The 22480-nt window shown below is 34.2% G+C and overlaps 1 protein-coding gene across 1 annotated transcript in view; it reads left to right on the top strand.

Annotated features, from left to right (window-relative positions):
- The window catches only part of KIF18A (kinesin family member 18A), a 71425-nt gene that overhangs the window by 37415 nt on the left and 11530 nt on the right, over nt 1–22480 (top strand). Inside the window, exon 12 of the mRNA XM_007461687.1 lies at nt 929–1164. Coding sequence (XP_007461749.1) covers nt 929–1164 — 236 coding nt within the window. The remainder of the gene's footprint in view (nt 1–928; nt 1165–22480) is intronic.

The raw sequence follows: 22480 nt of genomic DNA, 5'->3' as shown, positions 1-22480 counted from the left end.
TGCTATCTAAATATTTAAGATTCTTAGATAATAAAGCAGTTATTTCCTTAAGTGTTAAAATTAGTGCCTATTCTTTTCCCACTGCCCTATTCCTACTTCAGATGGTTCTATTCTTCTGGATGTTATGAGTCAGCTGGAACACCAGGACTAAGTCATTTCAAGATTATTCATGTTGTTTGATGTCTTCGTTGATATAAAAGTTAGGAACCACTTATAACTTTTTAGTTCTGGCATTTCTTCAGTGAACACTCTTCATGCATAAAAAGATGCATTTAGTACTGCTCTGATTGACAGCAATAGGTGAGATTTTGAATCAGAGCCAAGAATCCAATGCCCCATCATTTTCCTGTACCCACCACACTTTTCCACAATTTTTCCTTTGAATGGCTTTGAAAGCTATTGCTTTAGCTCATGAAGAGCTAACTTCAAGGCAAGTTGACTTTTGTTCATTTTTTATTTTTTAAATCTTATATACCTAAGTTGACCTTCATCATTTGACAGTGTATTAATATTTCATTTCAATCTCATAGTATTTAATAACAATAACAATACTATTTTTGATTTGTAAGTCACATTATGCTTTGCATAGTTCTGAAAACAGTCTCCTATTGAAAGTAGTGGCTGTCCAGTTGTACCCCACATTATAGAGGAGAAACCTCAGGTAGTGCCTTATCCAAGGTCATATAGAAGCAAGTGAAGACTCGCTGAGACTACAGACTGGTGCTTGTAATTCCCATCCAACATTCTTTCCAATCTATACTTAATGTATTAAGAATATTTGAGGTATTTGATTGAAATATTCTAAAGGAAAATATGTACAGGGAACCATTTTAATCATCTGCTGTTACTTTGGATGTTGCATAGAACCATAATAATGTATTTAAAATTTAGTATTTATCTTTCTTTTCTTGTCACCTTCTGTATGCAGAGTATTGAATGCTTTACTTCCAGCCCTAAGAAAACAGTATTGTGCATTAAAAGAATCTGGCCTGTTAAATGCTACTTTTGAGTCTGACTTCAAAGAAATTGAACATTTGGTAGAGAGGAAGAAAGTTGTGGTTTGGGCTGACCAAACTACTGAACATGCAAAGCAAAATGATCTACCAGGGGTTTCTATTCTTATGACCTTTCCACAACTTGGACCAGTTCAGTCTTCTCCTTGTTGTAAGTACAGCTTTTATTTCATTAAGTAAATAAACATTATTTCTAAGGAGTAGCCTCTGTTATAATATCAATCAACAGAACAGTCAATTTTTTAGTAGGTTTGCTATTTTGTGAAAATGGAAGAATTAACTTCAGAATCATTTCAATTAACCAGTGTCTTTCAAAGGTATAAGAGTAAGTATGCTTGATGTTCTAAATAATTCTAGCAGTAAAGTTATTTTATTTTACCTTTTTTTGATAAGATAATTTTACTTCCACCCTTCTTTAAAATTTAACCTCTATTAAAGATTATAATCATAATTATAATTAATTATAATTATATTATAATATAATTATAATAAGATTATAATTAAGATTATAATTAAGAATATTATATTCTGTAATACATAACAATCTTGTATGTTCTTAAGATCAACTAACAGTGTAGAATTTACTGTTTTTCTTTTGGCAGATCACTTGATGTCTCTGCTCTCATAAAAGTGTGCATGGGACATTTTAATTGAAAAACTAGCATATAATCTTGGTTTTAAAATATTCAGATTCTAGGGCTTCCCTGGTGGCGCGGTGGTTGAGGGTCCGCCTGCCGATGCAGGGGACACGGGTTCGTGCCCCGGTCCGGGAGGATCCCACATGTCGCGGAGCGGCTGGCCCCGTGGGCCATGGCTGCTGGGCCTGCGCGTCCGGGGCCTGTGCTCATTTCTAAGGCTGGTAAGGATTTGCTTTTCCTTTTCCCTTTCTCTTTCTTAAGATGTAGAAACTAAACCCACCAGCCCAGCCACCCAAAGCGTACCATGAAAATAAGTACCCGCGATACAAAAAAAAAAAAAAAAAAAAAAAAAAAAAAATCAGATTCTATAGCAGTAGAGTGCCCTCTTCAACTTTTCCCAGAACCTCAATCTTCTGTGCTATCTTAGAGATAAATGCCTATTAACAGTTTGGTTATCATTACAGTGTGTGTATAATATTTGTATTAGATAATTAACTCATTAGCTTTTTGTTACATTCCACATGAATGCTAGCATATTGTATATATATTAAACTACAACTGTTTTTATTTGTTTAGTTTATTTGAACAGTATTAGGGTGCATACATAAAGAATCTAGCATGTTTTTTAATAGTTGTGAGAATTGATGTACCATCATTTACTTAACCATTGTTCTATTGGTGAACAGTGCATGTCAGAGAGCATGCCCATATATAGTAGTCCTCCCTTATCTGCAGTTTTACTTTCCACCATTTCAGTTATTTGCAGTAAGCTGAGGTCCAAAAATGTTAAATGGAAAATTTCAGAAATAAAAACTTTATAAGATTTAAATTGCACACCGTTCTGAGTATCATGATAAAATCTCATGCTGCCCTACTCTGTCCTGCCCAGGATGTGAATCATCTCTTTGTCCATCATATTCTTCCCGTTTGTCATTTAGTAGACATCTTGGTTATCAGATCGACGGTCACAGTATTGCAGTGCTTGTATTTAAGTAACCCTTATTTTACTTAATAATGGCCCCAAAGTGCAAGAGTAGTGATGCTAGCAATTTGGGTTTGCCATAGAGAAGCCATAAAGAGCTTTTAAGTGAAAAGGTGAAAATTCTAGACTTAATAAGGAAAGAAAAATAAATCACATGCTTTGGTTGCTAAAATTTATGAGAAGAGCGAATACTCTATCCATGAAGTCATGAAGAAGGAAGAAGAAATTCATGTTAGTTTTGCTCTTGAACCTCAAATTGCAAAAGTTATGGCCACAATGCATGGTAAGTGCTTAGTTCAGTTGGAAAAGGCATTAAATTTGTACAGTAAGATATTTTGAGAGAGTGAGTCCACAGTTACAAACTTTTATTACAGTATATTGTTAGAATTGTTCTATTTTATTATTAATTGTTGTTAATCTCTTACTGTGCCTAATTTATAAATTACACTTTACCTTAGGTAGATATGTATAGGCAAAAAAAAAAAACAAACAAAGTAAATATATGGTTCAGTGCTATCTGCAGTTTCAGGTATCCACTGGTAGTCTTGGAATGTTTCCCCCCGTGGATAAGGGGAGACTACTCTATTCCCATGTCTGCATGTGTACTAGTTGCCTAGGAACTAATTTGCTGGGTCAGAGAACAAATAATTTTTTTTTTAATTAAAATGATCTGTCAAACTCTCCAAAAGTTTTCTTATACAAATGTTTATGATATTTTACATTTGTTTATGTCTCATCTTTACCTTAACCCAAAGTAATAACAGCAACACTAAATTAATGTGTATTCTTTTTAAATTTACAACTCTTATTTTTAGTGATTTTAGTTCTTTGAAGTTTGTGGAGACTTCTTTAAAGCATAGAGTTGGTGTAAATGTTTCAATTATGCTTTTAAAGAATATATTAAGTCAGGTCAAATTGGTTGTGTTCTTCAAATCTTGTTCTTACTGACTTATTTTTTAATTCATGTTCTATCATATACTGAGGTGAACTATTAAAAACTTCATCTTTTACTGTGGATTTTTCAATTTATATCAGGCTTCTGTTGCAACGCTAAAAAATTACACAAACATATCAACTTAAAATAACACTGATTTATTATCTCAGAGTTCTGTAGACTGGAAGTCCAGCAGGCTCAGTTGGTTACTCTGCCTCGAGTATCACAGGCTATAATCAAGGTGTCAGCTAGTTGGGTCTCCTATCTGGAGATTCTGGGGGAGAACATGCTTCGAAGCTCATGCCGGTTGTTTGCAGAATTCAGTTCTGTGTGGCTGTAGGGCTGAGGTCCCTGTTTTCTTGTTGGCTATTGGCCAGGCAGCTCGAATTCAGAGCAAGTCCAAACTTGCTAAAGTACCTGGCATTGTGTAGGCACTCAGTTTTTAGAGGTCACCCCTATTCCCTAGCATGTGGCTCTCTTCATCACTTCATCTCCTAGGCAACAAAGGCAGGTCAAGTCATTCTCATGCTTCAGATCTCTCTTACCTTCCCTTCTGCCTCATCTCTTCTGCCTACAGTTAGAGAAAGTTTTTGCTTTTAAGCACTCATATGATTAGATTGAGCCCATCAGGTAATCTAAAATAATCTCCCTATCTTAAATTTCATAACCTCAATTACTTCTGAAGATGTATGTATCTTACTTATTTTCTTGAAGACTGTTTAGCTGGGTACACAATTCCAGTATGGTGTTCTTTTATTTTAGCACTTTAAAGATATCATTTCATTATCTCCTGGTTTTTGTTGTTGCTTTTGTAGCCAGCTTTCATTCTATATGTTGCTCCTTTGAATATAATCTGACTTCTGGCTTCCTAAAATATTTTCTCTTTGTCTTTGGAGTCTTAGTAGTTTTGCTATATTGTGCCTAAATGTAATTTTATTTCTACCTCTCTTACTTGGGTTCACAGGACTCTCTGAATTTGTGTCTGCATTATTTTTCAGCAGTTTTGTAAAGTTCTTAACCATTATACCTTCAAATATTGCTTCTGCCACTTATTCTCTTCTCTACTTCTGAGACTCCAATTATATTACATGGTAACTTCTTATTGTCTTACCTATGCCTTTTACTCTCTTCTGCTTTTCATTGTTTTTTCTCTTCCTTCAAATTTCTTTTCACATATTCTGTAGTTTCTCTTTTCAGCTGTGTCAAATGGTTCTTAAATCCATCAAGTTCCCTATCTCAGTTATATTTCAATTCCAGAATTTCCATTTGATTCTTTTTTTATAGTTTCCATTTCTTTGCAGAAATTCTCACTGAATACGGGTGGGTGAAGTCTGTGCCTGAGAATTCCCAAGCCTAGAACCCACTGCGTCTGTTTCTGTTCTCTTTCTGATGGATTTCTTTCACGTGCATTTCCTTGAATGCATGCTAATTTTTGTGCATCCCACATGTATTTGCAGAATCGTTTGTAGAAATCCTTTGAGGCTTCTGATAACAATGTCTTCCTCAGAGAGGATTAATATTTGCTTATTCCAGGCTCCTTTTGGCATTAGCAGTCTAAAATCGTTTCAGTCCATTTTAGAGACTGAGATAATTTGAAACTGAACTTCAGCTTCTGTGAGGGCCTGCCTACTTCTAGTTTACCCTGTGGAGTTTAGCTGTGCCCCAACTCAAATTGGGGAGGGTTTAGGAAGAACTCCCTTTAGTAGGCACTAAATTCCGGCTCCTGCATCCCAGTCCTACAAAGCTCTCAACAATGTTACTAAGCTGTTCTGCCACCTCCAGCATCAGCAAATAACCTTGAGGGGAAAATAGCTGTAAATGCAGAGATTACTTTCCTGAGCCTTCAACTTCGTCCTGATACCTGCCTATAATTCTTCACAATCTTGTTAGCTCTCCTGTGCCTTCAAGCCTGTGTTTTTTATATTTTGTCCAGATTTTTTATTTGCCTTCAGTAGAGAGGTTGCTCTGAATTACCTAGGTCTCTTATTATTAGGTTTCCTATACTATATCTTTACATTAAGTTGACAGGCAAGCTGGGGTTATATGTATATTCTTTTTCTCTTAATAAAGCATTATCTTCATCAGAAGTGACCTCGTTGAGATCAATAGAAGGAAAACAAGATTTTTTTCAGATTCTCTCATACCTTTGGGGCCTTGATTCTTTATTTATAGTGCATTCAAGATGTTGGAGAGGAAATAGAGTTTTAACACAAAGATTAAGAAATACTGACCACCTGCTATGTGATGATCATTATCCCTTATTTAAAAATCTGTATTTCACTTACAGTGTAATTGCATAGACTATACTTGTCAACAGTAAAACAAAACATTTATTTGGTTCTGAATTCTTTTTCACAACATATTCAAAAGGAAAGACTATTGAGGTTATGTTACCTTTTATAATCATGAACTTTCTTCTGAAAATGTATCAGAAGGTGGGTTTTATTTTTATTATGTTTTGTTCTTACTTTATTATTTTAATATTCAAGTGATTTTATAGATTAACTATTTGCTTATTATGTCTTGTTCATTCCATAAATTATGTATGTTATATTCATTATGAAGAGAGAGTCAAAGATGAATAACAGGGAAGGGGTATAAAGTGAGTCCATTTATAAATGTTTATTTTTCTTAGTCTTAGAATATTGAAGTAGTTCATTTTAAAAAGTATAAATAGTGAAATTTACTCTTGAATTTATAAAGACATGAAGCAATAGCCAAATAACATATATTGCTAAAATTTATCAATAAATAGTCTTAACAAATTTTAGAAGTAAAATTCAACTCAAGCAAAACATGAGTCAAATGTGTCTCATTCATCTTAAGCTTATACATGTGCGACTGACTTTTTTCCTATACTCCTGTAATGTCAAGTGGTTTTGTTGTTAAATTTCAAAATTACTAAACGCTGTGGGGTTTGAATATTTTATTTCTGGTGCTTTAAAAAGTATTTACTAGATCAGCTACATTCTTTGTATTTAAAACACACACACTGTGTTTTTAAAAATATGATGAGATTAACTATAATTGATATAATCTGTACTCTATTGTTAGGAATTTAGGTTAATAAATTTTCATTATTATAAATAATATTGTAGTGAGCAAATATATATATTTATCCTGGTGCTCATGCCTGATTACCCCTATGATAAATTCCTAGAAGTGGAATTTCTGGCTCAAGAAATCTGCACTTCTTTAAAAGTTTCTAATATATATTGCTAAGTAACTTCTCCCTCTCCTATATGGTTGTACCAATTTTAATTCCCATGAATTCATCAGTGTAAGAAAATGAGCTCCTTGATTCTCCAAGTGGGGAGATTGTTAGTAAAGTGGCTGGAATGGTGAACCCGAGCACCAGGAGATGAATAGATGAGGTGCGTTTTAGAAACCTTTCCCGATCACACGGTGTACCATCCTCTGGGTTTCCCATGCATGTTTTAGCTGTAGGAAGATTCCCCTGAACCTGGAGATTTGGGACCCATGGAATGGGTACCATGCAGTATTACTTTAAAGGGTCTGCATTTGCTCACCCAACCTCACCAATCCTCTCAGCCCCAAGAGTGTCCAGCCTTATGTCTCATCCAGGTGTGGGTCTAGATGTGGTCAATCCAGGTTGCATCACAGCCCCTGAACGAATTTTGTAAGAATTTCTCTCTCTTTCACTGTCTTTGTTTTTCTTTTTTTTTTTTTGTAATTTATTTTTATAATGGGGTTTAGCTGATTTTCAATGCTGTGTTTATGCCACTTTACACCCAGTTGATTCACTTACAGAGAGATATCAATAAATACTTTTTAAGATTTAAAAAAAAAGAAAAGAAAATGAGCTCCTTTTTCCTTTTAGCTTCACCAGCTGTTGGTGTTAAAATATTTTCAATTTTTAATTTTTAGAAAATCTTTTCAAACACACATAGAAATACAAAGAAAACTATAATGAGCCTCATGTACTGTACCTATCACCTAACTTTAAGAATTATCTCATGGCTAGTCTTGAGAACCCCATCTGCTTTCCTCCACCCCATCTATATCTATACTGGATTATTTTGAAGGAAAACTCAGGCAACGTATCATTTCTTCCGTTTACATCTTAGCGTCTCTAAAAGAAAACACAATGCCCTTTTCATAACTAATGCCATCAGTGTTCAAATTTCCTCCATTGTCCCGTAAATGATTTCTTTTCATAGCTTTTTTATATCAGTATCCAGACAAGGCCCATACTTTGTCATTGGTTGGGATGTATCTATTAAATCCTTTTAAATCTGGGGTTCTCTCTCCCTCTTTTGTCTTTGCTAATTACTTATTGATTCTCTGCCACTTTAATAGTCATAAATATTATCTTCTTTCCATTTTTCCTTTGTTTACTAGTATACTTGAGTATTTTTTCCATCTATTTAAGGATATATTTTCTGTGAATGACCTAGCCAATCATTTGAACATTTTTTTTTCACACAGTCATGTATAGCAAAAATTGTTACTTATTTACAAGAGCTTAAGATATGGATGTTTATTCATTCATTCAGTAATATTTATTGAACTTTTACTGTGTGCCAGGCACTTATCTGATGGTAAGGATACATCAAAGTACAAAGGCAGATCATGTAGAGCCTTGTAGGTCATTATAAGGACATAGGCTTTTACTCTGAACTAAACGGAACTATGGCATGATCTAAGCAGAGAAGTAACATATCTTAGTCATGTTTTTATAACATCCCTCTGGTTTCTGTGTTGAGAATAGATTGTCATATGGCAAGGGTTGACACTTAAGACACTACTGCAATAACCCAAGTAAAAGTTGGTGGTAGCTCGACCAGGTTGGTAACAGTGGAGTTGGTGAGAAGTGGTTCTAATATATTTTGAAGGTAGAGCCAGCAGGATTTCCTGACAAATTGGATTTGGGGTGTGAAAGAAAGAAAGGGCAAAGTTGACTAAGATTTCTGAACTCCGCAACTGAAAGAATCCAGTCACCTTAAAAGAGATGGTGGAGCAGGTTTATAGGGTAGAGGTGACAGAAGATTAGGAGTTCAATTTGGAGCATTTTAAATTTGTCTAAGATACATCCAAGTGGAGATATCATGTAAGCAGTTGGATATAAGAATCTGGAGTTTAGAAGTCTGAACTGAAAGATAAATTTGAGAATTGTTAACATTTAGATGATATTTAAAGCCATAGGACTAGATGAGATCATCAAAGGATATTAACTCTTTCCTGTAAGATACATGTTGCAAGTATATTCTTCAAGTTTATCATTTACTGTTAACTTTGTTTGAGATGTCCTTTTTAATACTGAAATTTTAAACTTTTATCTAATAAAATAGCTTCATTTGTTTTTTTTTCTCCCCCTGCCTTTGGAATTATTCCTCAAAAGGCCTTTTCACCTATAAGTTTTTTAAATTTTTGCTTCCGTTTACTCCAAAATTATTTTGATGTAAGGTAACAGGCAAGACTCTAACTTAATTTTTTTCCAAAGAGCTAGTCATTCTTGTATAATATATTGACAGTCTATCCTTATGGCACCATTAATTTACATACAGTAGTCATAGGTAATTCTGTTTATTGGATTTTTATCTTATTCTTTTGCCTATTTGTCTATCCTAGAGCTAGTAACTATTATTTTAAAAACTAATAGTTCATAGTATTTTTTGACATATAGCAGTGCTGGTCCCCCTTTTTTATTCTTTGTTTTTAAAGTGTCCCTGACTAAGAAATGTCTGTCCGAATCATTTTTTTCTGATTCCAAGGAAGTAAAATCTTTTTAAAAATTTGTAAATTAATTTTGTCTTCACATTTTCCTACTGTCAAATCTTCTCACTCTAGAATAGTTTGCCTCTCCATATGCATACCCTCTTGTATGTTCCTCAGCAAAATTTTAGAATTTTCTTCATATATGTCTTATACATTTGTTAATTAAAGATATCCTTAGTTTTTACATTTTTGTTATATGGACTAATTTTATTTTTCTTATATTAATAAGCCTATATTCTTATTCAAGAAGAAATTAACTTTTTTAATTTTGTTAATTTTAATACTTTACCAATGTCAGTACTTAATTTTGGGATAGATATTTATTTGACTTAAAATCTTTGCTTCCAAACTACATGTCTGTTGACTTGGAGTAAAACATGCACCTATTTTGGGTCTGGAAAACAGAGAAAGCACTCACTGAGTGCCATGCAGGGTGGGGATGCCGGCAGCAGGGTTTAATTATGGAACTGATAAAATTTCTGACATTAAATGAAAAGTCAAGATTTCCTCATTATCCATCTGGAAACTCACATTTAGTAATATTTCTGTCTCTAACCTTTCCTTTTCTTAAATTTTGCACCCCATGTCAGTGATTTTATCTTAGAGTACAATTAAAGATACTAGTAGAACCAGTTTCTTATAGTACAGATATTCTGATTGAATACAGGGTTCTTATGTAAGTTTGTTTCCCCTGTAATTACTTGATTACAAAGATGTTTCATTTTATAAAAAAGATCTCTATACTAATTCCTCATATAATAAGTATGAAGCAGCAAAATGCTTATAAACTGAATCTTTCATATATCTTCCCATTTGGCAACAAAATTTAATCAGTGCCAATAGACAATGAAAGTCATTTTTGAAGCCCTAAATACATTTCGTTTGGCCCTTAGTCTCCTTGTACAAAAGGCATTGTTCAGTTATTCACCTGTAACTGCAAATATTACTGTAAATTAAAAGGTTCTTTGCATTGTCATTTTCTTTTTTCCCATCTTACATAAGCATGAATACTAGGAAAATGAGACTGAGAGGAAAACATGGTATCTGCTATTTCCCACGGAGACAGGTTTCAAAAGGTTATGGTTGATTTATTACTCAGAATGCTGGATTAATTTAAAGGACTGTAACAGTTCTTAAAATGTATTCTCTCTTTGTGATATTCGTAAATAGCTGATATTATCTCTGTAGGCATTAATTACTACAATAACCACAATAGTGTCTTATGAATACATTATAAAATGTTTATTAGTTTGGTTAATTCACTAGTACCTTAAGGTTATATATCTTTTAAATAGTTAAAATTAATTCACCTGTACATTTGCATCTGTGAATTCTGTGAGTCACAAGGCTGTTAATCCAGATTTATGATTAGTTAATCCAGATTTATGATTAGTACAGTAATTGTATCAATCACTTGTAGCCTAGAAGTGTTTATTGAAATGCATATATTAATATTTGATTTCACTTTAGAACTTTGCCAACTAATTTTAACTTAGCATAGTTTCCCAAAATACTTGCTCACGTACATATTAACATGAGTGCTAGAAAAAGAAAAATCCTTGCCATCATTTTGTACCAAACCTCAATTAGATCTAATCCCATTCATCAGTGTCTCCCTGTCATGAACCCTACTTTGCAGCCTGTGACTCATGTTTGCTAAAGACTGCATTCTGCTTTTTACACTAACGTACAGCTCTGTAAATCTTTTAACATTTGCAGTCTTAAGCTTTTGATAAATTAGTTCCCCTGGGTAAAATCATTCAGGACACATGATATGGCACATCAAAAGATGAGCCCAGAAGGCCTGCCCATTTTTTAAGAGGGGGATTTTTAACTCATTAGTGATAAATTATCTAGTCTCTCTATTTAGAGGAACCATCTGTGGAATATTTCAAAAAGCTGAAAAATAAATATAGACCCCTCCTACCTAAGAAACCAGATGAAATTGCCAGTTAGTACTTGTGTTTTAGAGATTTATTTAAACAGAGAATAGAGTGATGATTCTTAATTCAGTTTATTTTAAAACATTTTGAGATTTGATGTAAGAAATGAATAATTATAGTGATATCTAGAATAGTTTCCATTTCTCACCTCTCCCCCTCTACAATCTACTCTTCACCCTAAAATGATCTTCCTAGCAAAGTTCAGACCCCTTACTTAGAAGAACCTTTAAAGGCTTTCCCAGCCCCATACAGACTCACTTCCCTATGGCACTCAGTGTCCCAACCTCCTCTTAAACATGCTTTCATTTTCTTGCCTCTACAGTTTCCAGGATTTTCCCTCGATCTTGAGTGCTACTTTCTCTCCATCCCACATCCTAGCCCATTAAGATCCTTATCCTCATTGACAGTCCAATTTAGATACTGCCATCTTTGTGAAACCTTCCTATTAATGAGTCCTCCCCACTTTGCCTGCACACACTCTTTTACATTTCCATTATATTTTTTATTCCATTGTTATAGCAATTATCATATCTTACCTTCCCTCCCCCCAACAAACTATAACTTCATTGACAGTCGAAAACAGTTTTTTCATCATTTTTAGGTTTATTGCCCCTTTCACTAATGTTTTAACCTCGTTTTGCTTTTTTTCACTGAACCCCTTGTTATACACACATTTTCCTATCAAATATGAATTTAAGTAATTTTTGTTACCTGCATATTTTATTTACCTAATCCCCTATTAATGAAAGTTCAGTTGTTTTCCCTTTCTTGCTGTTGTAAGCAACACTCCACTGAACATCTGTGTGTGTGTGTGTGTGTGTGCATATTTTGTGACTTGTTTAATTATTTCCTTAGGCTAAGACCCCCAAAAGTAGAATAGTTAGGTCAAAGGGTTGTACATTTTTAAAGCATTTGATATGCATTGTCAGGTTATTCTCCAGAACTATTATAAGTGTACAGTCCACCCTGATAAAGGGGAGTAGAAGTTGAATATTTTTTTAATGTGCTTTTGTCCATTTGTATTTCATTCTGAGTTACCTGTTTATCTCCTGTCTTCTTTTTCTATTATCTTTCATTTTCCTTATTTACTTTGTTTGATAGATAGATGACCACATATGTATATACATAGATATACATAGATATACAGACAAGAGCTTTAAACACTTTGCCATATATGGTGCATTTTTTTCTTTTATTTATGGTGGTTGTTAATTTCTATGTAACCCAACTTTAAATTATAAAGGTATTTATCTATTTAATTCACATTTATGTTTTCTTTCTTCTAGTAGTAGTAGGTAGATGACATCTCAGTTTTGAGGGGTTGAAATGGTATAGTGCCTTCTATTCATATTTTTGGGTCTGTGAAGAAAATTTTGTGTTTTTAAGTCTTCATTATAATCATATTTATATATGTTATTACTTTGTATTGCTTGGTTTCTTTACCTGACTTGCCCCTGGTAAATCATTAAGAGACTTTAGTTATGCCAACAACAAATATGATTGATATATGAGCATATCACTTTTCTTGCTGAGAGCAACAAATTATAAAGTAGGAAAGTTTAAGTGAACATTAAGATCATATAGTGCTAAATTCTGGTTCTGTGTATGAGATGAACCCCACTGTGATTTTCCTCATGGTCTATAATTAATCAAGAATTAGTATGACCATTTTAAAGTGGAAATTCAGTAAAAAGTATATACATTGCTAAACTATATGATTTTTATGACGTAAGAATATCATAAAGTAAGGGTTTCTATTACTTGGGCCTTTCTTTTTTTGCTACTATGAAACGTGTAAGTTTTAACTTCCTTTTCCTCTGTAATGGGCATTGGTTTAAAATTATTTAGATGTGACTTGTTGTTAATAATGCATTGATTTAAGGGCATTTCTTAATAATAATTAAAAGAATTCATTTAAAAGTAAAAATATACTGACATTTCCTAAAACTACTTTTAGGCAAACAGACAAAACAAGTCTGTTTTTTCTATTTTCTTTTAGAATGCATGTTGGATGATGTATAACAAATTTCTGGTATTCAGCTAATATTTCTAAACAGTATGCTTACTGCTGTTTATTGATTCATCTATGTTTAGGTATTATCAGATCATTCTAAGAGATGAAGATTTAGCTCATTTACACCACCACTTTATTTCTTTTTCCTACTAATGTACTAGCATATTATATAATATATAATTATCTTAAATTATATAATATCCTTGTGTATTAGTAGGATCATATAAGAAGTGGCCTATATTAATATATGTAACATTTAATCCTATGGCCTCGTTAAGGAAATTTTTTATAATAAGCAAAAAAATAAATATTGTAAAAACGTCTTTTAAAAGTAAAAATATACTGACATTTCTTAAAACTACTTTTAGAAAGACAGACATGAAACAACTCTTTCCTGCTTTCTACTGGAAACATTTTAGAGTCCTAAACCAAACCTGTGAGATAAGCTTCTTGAAGAAATGAAATATTTGAAAGATTGAAATAATGAAGCAAACTAGATTATGCTCACAAGTGGACTTAAATAGCTTAAAGAACAATGCAGCCAGTAAATACATTTTTACATGTTTCTCTTGAGGTATAGGCAATTTCTCAGATGTCTTTTTCATATACTTCTTTATGAGACTCTCCTGTATTTCACTAACAAAGTCAAAATATCTAATTTATTGCTTTTATTGCACTGCCATTAGGTGATCGTATTCCTTAAAATTTCAGAAGTTTGGGGGAATGATGGCAAATGGCAGATTAATATCTAAACTGTGTTTACTTCTTCATTAACCACTTAACCAGTCATCAAATATTTGTTCATAATTTCTTTTAACCAATTAGCAAATATAATTTAGTGATCAGACAAATTAATTCTAATTTTATTACTTTTTTTACTGTTTTTGTTTTGATATTAAGCTGTGGCTTATATTAATAGCATGTTTTATTCTATAAAATGCTACACAGACTACACAAATATTAATGTTCTTATGTTGTAATCTAGGTAGCATTGTGTTAGAATTTGGACTACTACTGATGAAAATTGTATTTTTTCACTATCCACAATTTTAGCACTTGCATTTAGAGTTAATTTTGAAAGTGGTTTTAATACTTAAAAGACTTTGAAAGGCTTGTAAACCTTGGCAGTCTCAACAAATGTTTTTTTCTGACTTCCTTTTTAAGTCTCTTTATGGACTTACAGTAAACAAACTTTTTGAAGCGGGAATCTCTAACCATAATGTAGGAACAGATAAATAGAACACTAAACCACTTTATCCTGAAATGCACATTTTCAGCTGTATATACGATGCCTTAAAGCACCATATAAATATTTTAGGATATTTCCTAAACTATTAATGATTAAGTATTACAAAGACTAGGATTGGATTCATTAAGCAAAATTTACCCTAGGGTTTAGAAGAGAGACTTTTCTATATCTTTCATTAGCTCTGATCTGTCTCTGATCACTTTTCAAATCCTGGTCTAAATTGTAGGACATAGTCATTTTGAAAAGTTATATTATTTAATCATATAACTTTCATTGCCTACCCTCTTCCCTAAACCTCTTCCCTAAAGGAGTTGATGAATAAATCTCTAGCATTGTTTATGCATTTTTTGCTAAAAAGGCTTCATAACTGTAAAAACAACAATAGGGTGCATTATATTGTTATTAATATGTGCCTTCAACTATGTGAGGTGTTAAAAAGCCCTAAGAGATCGTCTTGAATTTCAAGATAACTATGTTAGACATTTATAAGTAAAGCAATACCAAAGTTATTCTTCAATGAACATTTTCTCTCCAGGAAGTTCCCAAACTGTTCTTTAGAATTATATGTATTCTAGTTAATTTGAAAACAGTAATAGAAAATGTCTTGATCCTTAAAGTGGTATCCTCTCTGTTTAATCATCTGAATATCTCAACAGACCTGTGAAGAAATTAAAGTATATCTTACCTTCGTATGGAATCTAAATGTAAAGATAAAGATAGGTATAAGAAATATCATCAAAGCTAGAGGTCTTTAGGACACTTAAAATATCTGAAAGCAAACTGATGAAATCCATGTCTTTGTACAAAATATATCTTTCATTTCTTAGAATTTTTGCTATCTAAGCTTTATTTTTATTTCTACTATTTATTATGTGCTATAAACTTTAAAGCATAACAAAATTACACATGCTAACATTCAGATTTCACAAGTGGTTTACCTCTTCCCTGAAGAAGAGGAATTTTCCTTCATTCCTGGGACTCATGACTTTAAATCCATTCTGCTCATTCTCACCATATTGAATGATTTATTTTTGCTGATTGATTCACATTTTTATTGACCCTCTTTAAATTACTAGGTAGATAACTGTTCTGCCTTTCTTTTTGTTGTGTGCTAGGGAAAACGTAAGTAGGAGAGTGAGATGGTAAGCCAGTGGAGAATGGGGCTAAATAAAAGATCTTTCCCACCTTCCCTAGGCCTAGAATGTTCATTTTGCCCTTCTATTTGATTGCCAATTCCATTTCATGTTATCTGCTTGCATGTTTCAGTTAGACTCATAGCTTTGGCTAGTTTGACCCCACTCAGAGTCCACAGATTTGGGGTAAAGCTATCGCAGGACAAGCAAGAGAAGTGATTTTGGACTGCTCTTTCCTTTTATAGCCCCAAAGTTTAACCATTTTTCTTTTCATTAAAAGCTTCTGCATGTGTGTGCATGTGTGTGTGTCTGTCTGTCTCTCCCCTCTCCCCCTGCCCCCTCCTTTTTCCCCCTCTTCACCTCCACCTCCTTTTAAAATTCAGTTTATATTTTTATAAAAGTAATACCTGCACATAATTTAGAAAGCTAACAAGTGCTATAATATTTGTGTAAGTATTCCTTGCCCTATTGCTGCCCACTCCCAATTCTTATTCACCTTTTAGCTATTTCTTTTGATTTTTCCTCCTAATTTCTAAATTTCAGATTTATACTGCTAATTCTTATTTGTTTATATTTTTCCAATTTTAGATATTATACCTACTTACTTTTATTTCATTTTATTTTAAAGGATTTAACTCCTTTACAATATGTATACATTTCCTCCTGTCCCCCTTTTTGCCAAAAGAGTTTTTCACCTTTTTAAAAATAAATCTCTAGAGTGTTATCAAGTAAATATCGTTCTCTGTTGAGCTAAGAAGTGTATAAATTCTCTTTCTTGTACAGCTTTATGGTTTCTGTATGTAGTATTTGCTTTTTTTCCCATCCTGTTTCTTGTTGTTCTCCTTTATTCTACGGAAGTACATCCTCCAATAAATTCTGGAGAATGGGTGCATAGGAAGTAAAATTTTTTTAGACCTTGGATGTACAGCAATATTTTTATTTTCTGATTGACTAGGTATGGAATTCTAGGTTGGAAATAATTTTTCTAAGAACTGTGAAGACATTGCTCCATTGATTTCTAGATTCCAGTGTTGCCATTAACTGTCATGCCATTTTTATTCTTCATACTTTGTGTGGGACTTTTTCTCCCAGGAAGATTCTGGGATCCTTGGTATTCTGAAATGTCACAATGCTATACCTTAGTGTTAGTCTTTTTTAAGTTCATTATGCTAAACTATTTGTGGGCCTTTTGCTCTGGAAACCTTTATCCTTTCACTCTGAGAAATTTTCACATATGTATTCAAGCACTTCCACGTGTTTTTACATACATAAACCTCCATAATATGTTTCTGCCCTTCTTTCTGTTCTGTCTTTGGAACACTTATTATTCTGATGTTGGATCTTCTGGATTGATCCTCTAATTCTATTATCTGTTTTCTAGTATTTACCTCTTTTGGTTTGTTTGTTCTTCTTTCTAGGAGATGTCTTCCACTTTATCTTAGAACCTTTACTTTTATTTTTTTTTTCTCTCATTTTAAATTTCTAAGACTCTTTCATATAATTCAGTGTTTCTTCTTATAGCACTTTGGTTTTGCTTCATGAATGTAATAATGTCTCATTTCTCAGAAGATATTAATTATGGTTATCCTAATATACTCATTCATTTCCTCTCACTTTTTTTTCCTGTGTGTAGTCATATGTCTTGATTATCATGTGGAAAGACATACTCTCAAATATCTGGTGACCCTGGTTGTGTTCTGTGTACATAGTTAGGTCTTTCAGCTAATGAGCCATATTTCCTTCTGCTCTGTTTTCTGTGACTTTTCACCCCCTTTTCTCTCCTGGGGTCTGTATGTACATGCTTTGATTTGGTTTTGTTGGGGTTTTTGTTTGTTTTCAAAATTGGGATCATGCTGTGTTTAAATTTCTTTACTACTTCATTTCATGGGACATTTTCCCAAATCATCAGATAATCTGTAAAATATGGCTTTAAATAACAGTGTAATTATGTATGTCCCATGTTTTATTTAGCCATTATCCTAATTGATTAAATTCTCCCTGTGGTAGGAGCTTGGTGTAGGTAAAACGTGGCTTCTGGATTATCAGAAGGCCTGAGTTTGTGTGCCAGCTCTGCCTCTCCTTTATACTGTATTATCCTTTTACTGGTCCAGTGAGTTTCCTCTGTGCTTATTAGTAGTATGGTTTTGCCCTTAACTTGCTGATAATCAAGTAGATAGTAAGGTCCAGAGATATGGGGGAAGTGCATTCCTTTTCATGGATCTCACAGCCCAGAGAGTACAGAAAAGAAACCAGAGCCTCAGGTAGCCTCAGCTAGAAACTTTGCCTCTTTGCTACCAGTGCTGGGAGCAAGGCCCACAGGGTTGGGCACTTTCTGTTCAGTGTTCCTTTCTATGGTGAGACAGCTAGACCAGGACTGAATCTTAGGGCTTCTTAGTGCTGCTGCTAGCGTTCACATATTGTCATTTCACTGTACCTCATAGTGTTGTCTCACCCTTTCTCCTCCTACCCTACCTACTCCCTCATTCCTGTTCCTCATTTAAGGAACTTCAGTGACATTCTTCCAGTGCCTTTTACTTCACTCCCAAGGATAGCATTGAAGGATGAAGTGGGGAAATTATAAGTTATTCTCTCTATGCCTTCCTTTTTTCCAGTTCTAGCTACACAATATTTCTCATAAGGTCCTCTACTGTCCTGGTATGCAGATAATACTCTTCTCTTATTACTAACATTAGAGCAAGTTTTCTCCTATTTCTATTATATGGTCATTTTAAAGGGAATTTGGAAGGGGAGCTACATACCTCTACTCAGATTACCACCTTGGTTAAAACTGGTTTTCTTTTACAAAGCTAAACTTCATATCTCTTCTTGTACTACGGGTGTTTGTAAGACGAGACATTTAAGGCGGAGCCAACCAAGGACTGGATCTTCTAGTGAGCAATTTAAGTATTCAGTGCCTTTCTATCTTGTGCCCCTACCAAAAAGAAAAGGTTCTAATATCATGTATATCATATATTACTTGATTAATGCATTCACTACAAGACCACATTTTGCATTTTCAAGGCTTCGCTAAACATGGATTTAAAATGCATTGGCTCCTTTTTAAGGAATTGAATGTGCAAGATAATTAAGATATTGGGAGTGAAGCAGTCAGCGCTTGTGTCTGAAATCGCAGTATGTCTATGTCTGGAAGTGAAGATAAATGTTTCAGATGTTTGAGGGTGTTTAGAGATGAGAAAGTAGAGTGTCTGACCTAAAAGGAGATGCCCTTTCCCATCACTCTATTAACTTACATCTTCCCCTCACATTGCTTTTTGTACAACTTCCTAGGAGCCAAAATCCATTTTCAATAAATTTTCTTCTGTCTGCCACCCTTGTTCTGGAACCATTTCCTACTTAGCCTCACTCTCCTTCCTTCCTTTTCCCTACCCCAGCATGATAATAACACCCATCATCTCTAACTAAGGAATCATATCCTCAAACCCCAAAGAGCACCTGCTGCCTCAAGTCCATGAGTATCCAGACCAGAGAGGGAAGGAGGCAGGTTCTAAGACACCTGAATTCACTTGGATCAGAGCTCCTCAAGGGGACAGGACTTCAAGCCTGATGAGTGGGGGCTGGGAGCAGGGAATGTCAGTAAGAAGAGAATGCCAAATTTGAGGGATGATATTTAGGACCTTTTGAACTTTTCTGTAATTGTGCATGTCAAATGGTTCATGGTTTTATGGAAAGTTGTCAATTTCTGTAAAATGGTATAAAATTAATATATACTACTCCTTTGTGTGAACACCTTATCTTTGTTCCTGATTGTCAGACACCTCATCACACCTATGTATGTTATTACATACATTCTGGATTTACTTTATATAATTTTTATCTGATTATTTGATTACCACACCCTTCCCACATCTATCACTACTACTACCACTCGAGTCCAAGCTCTTGTTATTTCTTGCCTAAGCTATAGCAATAGTCTTGTTACTGTTCTTGTTCCTTGTTTCCTCTCTTACCCATTCGTATTCTCTTCTCCACACAGTAAGCAAAGCAATCTTTTTTTTAAATGTAAATCAGATCACATCATAACCGTGCTTAGAATCCTTCACAGATATCCCTTTGCACTTGGAATAAATCCAAGCCCTTATCCATATATCCTAACACAGGCTGGCCTCTTTCAATATCTCTAGCTTCTCATTTCTTCTCTCCCTCTAACTCACTACACTTCAATCACACTAGCCTTCTCTCGTTTCCTTGAGCTCAACAAATTTATTGTTGCCACTGGGTCTTGCGCTTCCTGTTTCCCCTGCCTCTTTCCCCAGATCTTTGTAGGCCCGACTCCTTCATAGCCGTTCAAATCTCAGATCACATATCCCATTCTTAGAATCACCTTCCCTGGCCATCATAAACCACACCCCTCCTATCTCCCATCACCCTCTACTCCACTTTTCTGTCTTACTATCTTTTCAACTCATATGTCATTATTAATGTATTAAGATAATTTATTTTTCTGCCTTCTCCTCTCAGGAATGTAAATTCTTAACTGTTCTGTTTGCTGCTATATTCTCAATACCTAGAAAAGGTCTGGAACATGGCAGTGCTTAATACTAGATGAATGAACAAACAGTGAATCTTTTTATGCACATGCAGTCCCCTTAGGTTGTTTTTCTTGTTCCATAGCTGACTACAGCCTTTTTTTTCATTAATCAAAGAAACGATACCGTATTGAAAATAATAGTAGTAACTTCTTTTAAAGGTCTCAACGTTATGGTTATTGTTATTATTTGGACATGAATTTCAACGTCATATTCACATAACCATGGATCATAACCATTTCAGAGCAATAGAAATGCAGTACACCTACACTGTGCTGGAGAATTAAAGTTCCAAGACATGGTCTAGAAATAACAAAATTTTTTGGAACATAGGATACCTGCTACCTTCTATCCTTAGTATATGATGTAGTAGGCTGGTTCTTTGGATGGAGAGACCCTGGAGAGAAGACTTGCTATCCTCCCAAGCAGCTGCCAATCTTTTCCATCCCAGTTTATAAGAGCCTACCTTATAACAATGCATTTTTAATGTCCTGTCACCTCCTGTGTGGCACCTCTATTGCTGAGGTATTTCATTGACTACCATTACCTAAGAGTCCCTTGTTCTGAAAGTCCTTAACTACATGATTCCTTTTCTCATTTTTAAAGGAATTACAATCTTCCTCCAGGTTCCTTCTTTGTCATTTCCACTCTGTAGGCCAAAGAATTACAGAATCTTGTTAGATAGTATTTTCCCAGGCTGAATCAGGGGAAACTACAGACTCCCCAAGCCTGCTTTTCTGGAAAGTTACTGCACATCCTCTGATGGAAAAGTACAGCAGATCTCTTTTATAGACATAGACCTAGCATATCCAGTGGTTGTTGTAGCCTCTAATCCAGCACCCTCCAGTTTGCCATACCCACTTAAAGTATTCTTGCCTAACTAAAGGGGAATGACTATTTATTATATAGTTGTATTTATATATTCTGGATATCATATTCAAAATGAAATCTCATGTTGTTTATCGTGCTCTTTTAGTCTTCAGGAATAAATGGAGTCATTATCCCCTTACAGTTACAGTGAATTGACTGTCTAATTTTTATTTAAGCTTTTAAATCTTATTTTGCTTTGATTATCTTCTGAACCTTTCTTAGCAACTAGTCAGCCTATGTAGTCCTGAATTGACCATCTATTTTCTGCTCTCTTTTTATTTTATCTGTACTTAATAACTGAGAGGATAGAAAGAAAAGAACCCCCTGGATTTGTATTTTGTACATGCTGTGTGTCTGTAGCATCTCTCCTTTCAGGTCCAGTAAAACAGTCGTATGTGAGTCTACTATCAGCTGCATCTTCATGTTTCTCCTTCAAGTTATCAAATCCTATCAGGAGAGCAGAATTATAGCTAAAGATAATGTCACTGTAAGATTACTATTGCTTTCACTGCAAACTGTTACTTAGTCTGATCATATCAAAATTTGATATTGGATGTATGTTTAGATTATCCCAAAGAACTGGTAGATTTTTTTTGGTGTGTTATGGAAGACACCCACCCCCCCTCGTTTTCATGCTGTTTATAAGCAATAGAGAAAACATGGTCCACCATCATGGGAATTTGCCCACTGCCACTCCAGAGATTATCCCTCTGTAGATATGCACAAGAAAAATAGTTACTCTGGATTAATCCTTATCCCTTGAGATTTCATGGTCCACTGTGTTCTAAATTTTAGAATGTTGTTACGATGCCTGCATGTTCAAATAACACTTAGATGTGCCTGCTTTAACAATACCTTGGGTTTATATTACAGTTTATCATCAGCCTTGATAAACTGGATATCTGATAAACTGAAAGTGAAATATATTCAAACAATATATTGTTTGAAATATATTCTTTTGGTGATAATGGTGTGCTGGGTATTGATGGAATACTGGAAAGTAAATTACAGCTTACCCTGTGAACGTCACAATGCTAACAGTTGAAGCCTATATTTCTAGAGCCTTTCCTTGAGCTCTAAGTATTTTATAAATATTATCTAATCCTAGAAAATCCCTGTACATAGAAAGATAGTATCCCCTTTTTTCTATGGGGTATTAATGCCCACACTGCTTAAGTGAGTTGCCCAAGGTCACTCAGTGAGTTGTTGGTGAAGCCAGAAATAGAATCCAAGTCTCCTGACTCCCAATTCAGTTTTCTATCCTCGATATAGTTTTCTATCCTCTACATACCCCTGCTCCCTCTCCTGGGAAAAGAAGTTAATCTTCCAGCTATTAATAGCCACCAAATTGGTGGTAGCAGCACAGTGGAGAAAAGTTACTGTCTTTACACTGCAGCATTAGTATAAAAATATCTGGT

The sequence above is a fragment of the Lipotes vexillifer genome, unplaced genomic scaffold, assembly GCF_000442215.2.
Source record: "Lipotes vexillifer unplaced genomic scaffold, Lipotes_vexillifer_v1.1 scaffold5, whole genome shotgun sequence".
In the NCBI taxonomy this organism is placed as follows: domain Eukaryota; kingdom Metazoa; phylum Chordata; class Mammalia; order Artiodactyla; family Lipotidae; genus Lipotes; species Lipotes vexillifer.
Note: the sequence above shows the minus strand (reverse complement) of the source record. Positions and strands in the feature narration are given on the sequence as shown.